This window comes from Arachis ipaensis, chromosome B10 (assembly GCF_000816755.2).
Source record: "Arachis ipaensis cultivar K30076 chromosome B10, Araip1.1, whole genome shotgun sequence".
In the NCBI taxonomy this organism is placed as follows: Eukaryota; Viridiplantae; Streptophyta; class Magnoliopsida; order Fabales; family Fabaceae; genus Arachis; species Arachis ipaensis.
The window spans coordinates 396,229-406,562 of NC_029794.2; the positions used below are offsets into that span (position 1 = coordinate 396,229).

The 10,334-nt window shown below is 36.4% G+C and overlaps 2 protein-coding genes and 1 long non-coding RNA gene across 3 annotated transcripts; 2 read left to right on the forward strand and 1 right to left on the reverse strand.

The window, feature by feature from the left end:
* LOC107622704 (probable apyrase 7) lies at window positions 27-3,929 on the forward strand. The gene is made up of 3 exons (XM_016324688.2): window positions 27-2,265; window positions 2,575-2,897; window positions 3,360-3,929. Exons 1-2 carry the CDS (start codon window positions 408-410, stop codon window positions 2,874-2,876), a joined length of 2,160 nt encoding a protein of 719 aa, XP_016180174.1. The 5' UTR covers window positions 27-407; the 3' UTR covers window positions 2,877-2,897; window positions 3,360-3,929.
* Window positions 4,815-5,445, reverse strand: LOC110267503. Its single transcript, XR_002355225.1, has 2 exons — window positions 5,245-5,445; window positions 4,815-5,145 (listed from the first exon to the last, which is right to left on the reverse strand). It is a non-coding gene; the product is annotated as an uncharacterized LOC110267503 (long non-coding RNA).
* LOC107623928 (N-acylphosphatidylethanolamine synthase) lies at window positions 5,144-8,540 on the forward strand. The gene is made up of 6 exons (XM_016326331.2): window positions 5,144-5,331; window positions 5,417-5,674; window positions 6,034-6,161; window positions 6,689-6,774; window positions 7,041-7,178; window positions 7,361-8,540. Exons 2-6 carry the CDS (start codon window positions 5,466-5,468, stop codon window positions 7,643-7,645), a joined length of 846 nt encoding a protein of 281 aa, XP_016181817.1. The 5' UTR covers window positions 5,144-5,331; window positions 5,417-5,465; the 3' UTR covers window positions 7,646-8,540.

The following is a 10,334-nucleotide window of genomic DNA, read 5'->3' on the forward strand; positions in this document are numbered from 1 at the left end:
ATCAAAAAAATGTCATTTTATTCAAAATATAAGAAAAAAAAAAAAAGTGATCTTCTCCTTCCTTTGGTCTTTTGCTGCCTTTGAATCTAACCAAAACAATCCACGTTCCACAGATCCATTAGCAGAGAGAGAGAGAGAGAGAGAGAGAGAGAGAGATCTGCGTAAAACTTGATTCATTCTCTTCCCAAAGATCTCATCACTCTCTGAACAGAACAGAACCAACCAACCACCAACCCACCCATCATCAACTTTCACTAATTTACATTCCCCACCCCCCTAAACTCTACTCTATTTGCATTCAGCTCCCTCCACAACCACCGCCACCACCACAACCACTATGTTTGATGCATAAACCAAATGCCACATAACAACGTAACTACCCAAACAACTCACTGCCAAAACCAAACATGGTCTTCGGCAAGAACAACCTACGAATCTCTTCGTCACTTCAGGATCTCTCCTCGTATCGCCACCTCACCAACAACAACGATGATGATGCCATCTTCGCTTCAGATCCTTTGGATCCAATCCATTTGAAGAAATCCCAGTATCTCCTCAAAAGTGAAAACTTTGCGTCAAGTTTCTCCAAATCCAAGCCGGTTCAGGGTCCCAACCCGGTTCGCAGAAAATGGGTCAGGTCCATTTTCTTCTGTATGTGCCTCTTTCTCTTCATTTTTTTGGTTTACATGGTTGTTACTTCTTATTGGAATAATGGGTCGGGGAATTACTATGTTGTTCTTGATTGTGGTAGCACTGGTACTAGGGTTTATGTTTACCATGCTGAGATTGAGCACACAGAGGATACTAGTCTTCCTATAGTTGTGAAATCGATGAAAGATGGTTTGGGAAAGAAGAGTGGTTTGATGAGTGGTAGAGCTTATGATAGGATGGAAACTGAGCCTGGTCTTGATAAGTTGGTGCATAATGTGTCTGGCTTGAAGGGCGCATTGAAGCCGCTCCTTAAATGGGCTCAGAAGCAGATACCGGAGGATTACCACCGCAGAACTTCACTTTTTTTGTATGCTACGGCGGGTCTCCGGAGGCTGCCGGTTGAGGACTCGATGTGGTTGTTGGACAATGCTTGGAATGTGCTTAAAGGATCGCCTTTCGTGTGCCGCAAGCAATGGGTTAAGATCATCACGGGGACGGAGGAGGCTTATTTTGGATGGATCGCACTTAATTATCACAGTGGGATATTGGGTGTTAAGCCGAGGAAGAGGACTTATGGGGCGCTTGATTTGGGAGGTTCGTCATTGCAGGTCACATTCGAGGGTGATCAGCACGTGAATACTGAGACTAGCTTGTTTGTTAAGATTGGATCGGTGAACCATCATCTCACGGCATATTCACTTGCAGGGTATGGTCTTAATGAGGCATTTGATAAATCCGTGGCACATCTTTTTGACAGAGAGTTTAGGTCGAAACATGTGGATTTACCTAGGCAGAAGATAGAACTTAAGCATCCTTGCTTGCATAAAGGGTATAAGGAGCAATTCACTTGCTCTCGTTGTTCTTTTAATAATCAGGTAGGAGGCAGTCCTATAGGTAATGGGAACATGTTGGATAAAAAAGGAGGATCAGGAGTTCCACTTGTGCTTGTAGGTCATCCAAATTGGCAACAATGCAGTGCACTGGCGAAAGTGGCAGTCAATTTGTCTGAGTGGTCTGATCTCAGCCGGGGACTTGATTGTGAAGTGCATCCTTGTGCCCTACGTGACAATCTTCCACGCCCGATAGGCCACTTTTATGTGATCTCTGGATTTTTTGTGGTGTATCGATTTTTCAACCTAAGTTCCGACGCCACACTTGAAGATGTTTTGGAAAAGGGTAGGGATTTCTGTGGTAAACGATGGGACATTGCAAAAGCAAGTGTTGCTCCTCAGCCCTTTATTGAGCAATATTGCTTTAGGGCGCCATATATTGCATCACTGCTGAGAGAAGGTTTGCACATTACTGATAATGACATAACTGTTGGATCTGGAAGCATCACTTGGACACTTGGGGTTGCTTTGCTGGAAGCTGGGAAGGCATATTCTGCCAGATTTGGGCTTCGCAATTTTGATTTACTTGACACGAAGATAAATCCTCTCATTCTTATTCCCATTTTGATCCTTTCCTTTATTCTACTTCTTTGCGCTTTATCATGTGTTAGCAATTGGATGCCAAGATTTTTCTGGAGGCAATATCTTCCCCTTTTCAGGAATAATAATGTGTCCAATATACCATCACCTTTCCGGTTCCAAGGATGGAGTCCTATCATATCTGGTAAGCTATTGAAATGCTATTTATTTTAAAATCATTAATTTTATACTAGTATTGTACATTTGTAACCCATGAACCATGATCATATTGCTGCAATTTTTATATTTGTTACAAATATGCATCAATTCTTTTCTGTGTCATTTTAAGTTTATCAATAAATATAGCTGGGTACCTCTTTTGGATTGTGTGGTCTATGTAACCAATTCCGTCCTAATTGGTGACAACATTTGGTTGTTTTGTATATAGAGTGGTCTATTGGTAATATTTCTTTATGATAGAACCTTGAAGCCAATATTCCTACGGTGTTTGCAGGGGAATCAAGGATAAAGACGCCACTTAGCCCGAAAATCACAGGTCCACAAGATAGACCATTTAGCCTTGGGGTTGATAATAGTGCCGGCATCCAGCTTGCAGAATCTTCATTTTACCCGTCAGTCAGTAGTGTTTCACATAGTTATTCCTCAAACAATTTAGGGCAGATGCAGTTTGAAAGCAGTAATATGGGTACCTTCTGGTCACCCCACAGGAGTCAAATGCACCTGCAGAGTAGGAGATCACAATCTCGCGAAGACCTGAATTCCTCGTTGAATGAAGCAAACATGGTCAAGGTTTAGGGCATCATCTTCTGGAAACTGGTACAATTGCACTAATATCTTCCGCTATAGTTACAATTTTTCTTTTAATAGACACTGTTAATTCTTTAGTTGTGCTTTATCGATATTACATCCTACATATATTCATTCCTTTCTATAAGAGTTGGCTAAAGCTAATAGTAAAGCAAATACATATTCTTTTACAGATTGTTCTTTCTATAGTTTAAGTTTTTGAAAGTTAGAACAAGTTCCTTACCGACTGATGACATTTCCACCCATTTCTCCTATGTAATTCATTCATAGACTACCATATAAACAACAAACTTTATGTCTAGATATATGAATTGTAAGCCAAACAAATTGTACAGCCCAAGATGAAAATTTTCTGGACATCGATTGAGCCTAGACATCCTGCTATTGTATTTTCACAGGAAAGACAATTTATCATATTATAATGTTATTTGTCTCTTAATTTTCACCCCAAGTTGTAAATACATGTTCCAGCATTTCAGTTCTTTTGTCATGGAGATGACTGTGGTGACTGAGGAAGATGTTTCTGGATCGATTAACTCGAACGAGTTTGCTTCTCACAAGTCTCGCTTCTATACTCGCTTCTTCCACAAGTTGCCTAAGCACAAACAAGTACTATTGTTCATCATTCTCCTTTGTACTGACTACTGTTTTGGTGCTTCAACTTCACAGCCATGAGGTTTTAATTGTTATATTGAAGCATCAAACTCTAACAACAAGGACAAGAAGCATTTGTTTCAGGAAGCTTCTGAGATCAATTGATTTGTGACTCTTTTGTGCATACCATTCTTTAGACTAATAAACCACCATTACTACAAAGTGATTTTGATCTCCATTTGTTGACTTATGAACGAGGAAAATTGGGCAAGTTGTAAAAATTAAACGATGGGAAAGGTTGTAACATGGCACAATACCTCATATACGGCAAATAAGCTTATAGTCAAGTTGCATATTTCAATTTTCAAGCAACTTAAACACTTTTTAAATGACAAATGGTACTTTCCACCTGAAGTAAAGCTTTCCGCTTGAATATTTATAAAGAAATCTCAAAGCAGCATTGGTGTGATGACTTTTTAGTAATGTTGATTCAGATGTTTTAGATAAAGAAAAAAAAGGTTTAGCTTTATGTTGGCCAGCTATATTTATCTACATGAATGATTGTAGTATTGCTTTAGGTTATGCATGAAGCAATTTGAGACCTAAGAAACCGTATATAACACTAAAAAAGATGCAAGAAAAGTGGATCATATCAAAGTAGATGGATCTACGTAACATCTAATATAGTAGAATCGGCCGGGTTAAATTTAACTCTCTGTTTCTCCTATTCTAACTTGTTAATAGATTATAATGACAAGAACATGTGTATCTTACATTTATTTCTCACACCTAAAGAAACTTCCTAATGCACTTAATTTTGAACTAGAATCTTTGAAGACTCAAAAATCAGTTTATTTGTGAATTTGGTTTAAAAAAAAAAGAATATAAGGACTTGACAACCAGGCATTTGAGACAGAGACAGAAGGGATGCATTAAAAGTTCCATTTCCCCATTAGGACTTTATGTTTTTACCCTTTCTTTTAATCAGTGCTCTAGCCGTTTAAGATCTCTCTAGCTGAAATCTGAATCATGTCATTCCAACTAGTAGAGTGATAGGAACCACGAAGAACGAATAGAAGGAAATGATAATTGTATTTGTAATTGTCTTTTGTAAACTTTAATTCCATTTGGAGCTGTTCCTAACACACAGTTCCTTCCAATTCTTCCACGGAAGGCCGTTAGAAACAGGCACTTAACATGCACTAATGAAATTGCGTTTAGATTCTCTTCTTAAGATAGTAAACACATTAATTCGTTTAGTTCATATACATAAACAAAATTCTTGACAAAGTTATGCTTAACCGCAAAAAATTAAAAAAGAAAGAAAGGAGGATGATAAGGCCCTCAGAGACATTGCATCGAACACATGATAGACGTGAATATATTATAACATTATTTCCAACATAAACATGAAAGAGTAACACCATCAAGTAGAAGCCATGCAGGTGCACACATTACAACTAACAAGTATTTATTTGAAGGAATGATATATCGATCACAAGCAGTAAACGGGAAAAGATGGAGATTTTGAAGGACAGCGAAGCAGAACCACCACCACCACCGCGTCCACGTGCCACCACTTGTGGCGGAACCGGCAGCTTCAGCCGCAACCGCAACACCATCATCCTCTCTTATCTCTCTATACCTTTGACATTTCCACTCACTTAGAAGTTAAAATAATATAAATAAGTCTAATCTTTAAAAAGTAAAACCATGATATTTTTTTTGTGTGAAAATTCTTAGTCCTCTAATTAGACCCTACCTGCCTCAGATCTATTGTAATAATAATTATCTTCTTTTCTTTCGCAACCTCCAACTACCAACTCTCTTCTTTCTGCTCCGGCCGCCGGTAACGAACACTTTCATTTCATCTCATTTATTACCGATGCTTATCGTAATTTTCCTAATGAATTATTTAACGATTTGATTTGCAGCACCGATATTAGAAAACTTTGAAGCTATTTATTATTGTGTTTGAGTGTTATGGCGCGGACGATGGAGTGGGCGGCGAGGGCGGAGCACTTGGGAGGAGTGCCTCGGAAGCTGGTGATAGGCGCAGTTGGCGCATTCGCCAAAACGGTGTCGTGTCTTATGAACAGAACCACCGTTCACAACGCCGACACTCTCTTCCGCCTCGTTCGTTCTAGAACCCCCGGCGTCCCCTTAATCACCGTCAGCAACCACATGTCCACGTCAGCACTCCCTCAAACCCTCTCTCTCTATATTGTTTGTTGATTGCTAGTTGCTCCTGGAGCAAGAAACTTCCTTGTTCTGCTCTGTAATCTACGCACAATTTGATATTATAGCAGGACTAGTTGTAAATGATTCAAATGATATGTAGCATTGTGTAACATTCCTAATTATCCTCTAACTACTAAATGTAGTAGAAAATTAGATGCTTTCAGTGTCTTAAATCTTAACTAGCAATCAATTCTTCCATCATTTTGTATTTTGGAGGATATATGAGGGAGATAAATTGATTCTCTTTTTCTTATGTAGAGAGCATGTTAGAATGTCCGATTTGAGGATTTGTTTTTGGAACTTTTCTTAGGTTGGATGATCCGGCTATGTGGGGATTCAGGGGCTTTCCCATCTTTAATACCAAGTTAGCTCGATGGGTGCTAACTGCTGAAGATATATGCTTTAAGAATGCTGTGCATTCATATATTTTTCGGGTTGGTAAGTAACACTAAGTCTCAGTTTTGATTATCCATGTTTCAGTTTAATTAGGCTAGACTTCTTTGAAGAGATTGCAATTTAGAATCATTGTACTAGGCTAGGCTAAGCCTTTATAGTGTTTTGTATAAAAGGACAATGAAAGGGACTTGATGTTCTGATTAAGTTACTGGGCTGTTGCATTTTTTTGGTGTTGGGGTGGGGGAAGGAATTTCTTAGATGAGGTGGCAACAAAGGTAAAGATTGCACATTAAGAGATACATTCTGCTAAACTTACCTGAGAAGCAGAGGTTGCTGGGATTGTCCAACATTAGGAAAAAATTCCTTGGGGTGATTGGGGTCAAATCTTTGATCTTTTATTATGTATTGTCCATACTTTGTAATGTCTGCGGAAATCCATTTCAATTCCATTTAGTAATTTTATGGGTTTCTTGAAGCTTATTAAACTATTAATCAAAATGTGCTGAAATGGTTTTCTATTTGTTTTCGTAGTGTACTGTTATCTTGTTCTAAAATGATAACTTACACAGGGAAATGCATACCTATTACAAGAGGTGGTGGAATTTATCAAGAGCACATGAATGAAGCTCTTGAGCGCTTAAATGATGGAGAATGGGTATCTATGTAACCTAATATTTTACGTCCACATAGGCTTAACTCTTTTATGATGACACTTTCGGTAATTTATATCAAGTGTTGGGCTATTGTGGATTTATTATGGTCCTCTAGCACTGTTTAAGAGTTTGTTTTTCTTTTCCCTTGTGTTTCTCAGCTATGATTGTAATTGGATTACAGAGTTTTAAAGTAATGTCTTCTCATGAATTAATCTCTTTTGTTTTTACTACAGTTCTTTATGTCTCATTTTCAGTTATGCTTTTGCAGGTGCATACATTTCCAGAAGGAAAAGTGTACCAAGACGATGCACCAATTAGGCGATTAAAATGGGGGACTGCTAGTCTAATTGTCCGTGCACCAAAAACTCCAATTATATTGCCAATTGTCCATCATGGTTTTCAAGAGGTAACTCTGAGCATTGTGCTGATTCCTTATAAAACTTATCTTTATAATTTCTGGCATGTTCTTAAATGATTGAAAAGTTGTGGTGAGTGCTCATTTCCTTGGTGATAGAATAAATCATCTGTTTGGTAGAAAAACACCATTTATGTTGGCTATTGATGTTTAAGTTCTGTTCATAATTTTAGGTGATGCCAGAGAATTATATGTTTGGTAGACGGCCTCCTGTACCATTGTGTAATAAGAAAATTGACATAATTATTGGTGATCCGGTTCAATTTGACCTTCCAGCAATGAGGCAAACGGCTATTTCCGAGTCTCGCAATGCAAAATTTCCTACTAGTGGGTGGCCCAGCACTCCAGATGGTCTGGATGAAGCAGCGCAGAAATGTCTCTACTCTGCAATTTCAGAGCAAATCCGCGCTGCCATGGACCGACTAAGGAGTTTTCGTAAAAAAATTCTCAAGTCATAGGTTTAAACCTATCTAAGCTCAGTTAGATCTTGAGTTTATAACATTTGTATGATTGTGTGTTTGTAGTTGATGATTTTGTAGGACTATTTTACTTAGAATTCCTAAATGAAGTACCATATATACAAGTTCATAGGGGGAGGTGGGTTACCTTCCATGCACAGCCCAAAATTAGATGGGCTAACAAATATTTCAAAAAGCAATTCTTTGAGACAAGAAAAAATGTCGATCTTTTGCAATTTTGTAGTGTTGTCAACTTGTCATGTCATGTGACGTAGGAGAGGTTGAAATAAACAGCTGGAAGCCTGGAACAAGCATTCTAGGAAGGCTCTGGTAATTCAAGTGGGGACCTCATTCTTCATTTCTTTAATCCTTTATGTATAATGCACAAGATCCTAATCCATGCTTTAATGTATTGTGCAATATCTATGTTTATTTGTCCGTGTGGTTCAGGTCCTATATAGTTTGCACCATTGTTTTGTGTTCCAGCTCATCCCTCACTTTTTTTGCTGGTAAGTTTTGCAGCATAGAGAGAATCATCATCCTCTGCTTGTGAGAAAAACTCAAATTATTGTTAGCTTAAGCGAAGGATTACAGATATTAGGCTCTGAAAATCCAATATTTAATGGCCCCATTTGCAAAAAGGTAAACTTGCAGCCAAGAATTTATGCAGTGCTTTTGTACAGTTTAATAATTGAGTTGTATGGTATTAAAAAAGTTTTTATGTGTAATTATCACAATCCTTACAGTACAAGTTAGGAGTGTGTTCTAATTTACACCATGTGGTATAGCCCGTGATTTGACATGAAGAAATGCATATTGTGCATAAAACAATTATGTTGCCATTATTTTGTATAAAGTAATCTAGTGATCTTTTGATAATAAAAGGAGTTGATGTAAAAGGTGTAATGATTAATTGATGCATTGTTTTCATCATACTTCTTTTACAATAATTTCAGATACAATTATCGGTTTTGCTAACCAATTTTTGGACACCATGTCCAGGGCACACAATAGACATAGTATGTGTAACAACCAAATCTTCAATTAATCTATTGTTCTCTTGTTCTTTATAATGATGATAATGTGGTTTACAATTTACAGATTTTGGTATGGAGTGTATCTCTTGCTTTTGTAGACTAAGTATACAAATCCATTAATCCCTTATATAAAAGCATAGGAAAAATTTCAAGTGTACCGGAGAACACCGGTGATTCAGTTGTTTTAACCGTTGATTTCAATTAATATATATTATATATATTTTTTATAATTCATATCAACGGTTAAAACAACTGAAACACCGGTGTTCTCGGTACACTTGAAACTCTTCCAAAAGCATATAATAGAGGGGGAAAAGCACATAATGTTTGTGTGACTCTTCTAATAAATTGCAGTTCTTGTGAAAACAAATATAACATAGAGGTAGAAGAATGGATCTACAACTTTAACACACTTTATGATATAAATATAAGTAACACAAGTACTATCTTGTTTTGTAGTGATCATTTTGAAATGGGAAACTACAAGAGAGTTGGGTCAATATTTGGTTAAGAACCTTGTTGTTACCTCATGTGGACTATAGCATAACATACATCAACATGTGTGAGCATTGTTGGATTATTGTGTCCATGAGCATCTATTGAGATCTCTCTTTGATGAATAACAGCACGAGTTCATCAAATGGAAATTTCCAACCTAAAAAGCATTAAGGGGGACCATTTGATCTGTCGTATTTTTATATTGATTTCTCCAAGAAGAAAATGTGTTATTTACATATAAAGTTTGTGTCCTGTTTTATGAAAAATAATTAGTTGGATCAAGTGTTATATAACCTAAAATTCTAGAAAATAAAAAAATAAACGATTTAAGACCAAAAATGAAAAACCAGTTCATTTAAAGGAGGACACTATCAAATAAAAATTTGTCTAAGTGGTTACCTAATGTTGCCTTTTTCCAACTACTAGTGATGATTTGTAATCAAGTTTTTTTTTTTTTTTTCTTTTACGGGGTTATTGCAATTTGGTCCACCATACCCCAATTGAAGAGTAAAGAATAAAGAATGCTCCTCAACTTTCTCATGCATGTCTTTATTGCCAAAAGAGACCCCTCCTAGATTGCTCTCCTTGGTTGTTGGTTAGAGTAACTTCTAAGGTTGCCTTGCCTTTCATATTATTATTGTTTAAGTAAATGGTCAAATTTGTCAATTCTTTAAATTGGACTTCAAAAATTTTTTTAATCAAATTTATTTTTTAAAAATTTTAAATTAGTCATATTAGTTATTTTGTCACTTTTTTTACTCATGGCATTAGAGTTTGCTATTGTAGCATGTTAAATGATACCACAACACACACCTGTCCTAATTGACTATCAATATAATAAATTTATCAAATTAAATTAAATCAACTCCAAATTGAAAAAATTTAATGTCTCAAGGTCCCTTTTATTTGAGGTTAATTTTGATTCAATTGTATAAACTTATAGTAGTGATAACTAATTAGGATTGTTAGATATATGCTGTAGTTAGTGTGGTATTATGTTACATTAATAAATTTTGATATTGTCAGTAACAGAAGTAATTGAAAGACTAATATAACTAATTTAAAATTTTTAAAGGATAAATTTATTTCAAAAAAATTTGAAAACTAATTTAAAAAATAAGTAATTTTTCAAAGATAAATTTGATTATTTATTC

Excerpts from the sequence above, each read along its gene's own strand:
- LOC107622704 (XM_016324688.2), top strand. The coding sequence starts at position 408 with ATGGTCTTCGGCAAGAACAACCTACGAATCTCTTCGTCACTTCAGGAT. Across the intron at positions 2,266-2,574 it reads ATGGAGTCCTATCATATCTG|GGGAATCAAGGATAAAGACG; the intron begins GTAAGCTATTGA and ends CGGTGTTTGCAG.
- LOC107623928 (XM_016326331.2), top strand. The coding sequence starts at position 5,466 with ATGGCGCGGACGATGGAGTGGGCGGCGAGGGCGGAGCACTTGGGAGGA. Across the intron at positions 6,775-7,040 it reads GCTTAAATGATGGAGAATGG|GTGCATACATTTCCAGAAGG; the intron begins GTATCTATGTAA and ends ATGCTTTTGCAG. Across the intron at positions 7,179-7,360 it reads TCCATCATGGTTTTCAAGAG|GTGATGCCAGAGAATTATAT; the intron begins GTAACTCTGAGC and ends TCATAATTTTAG.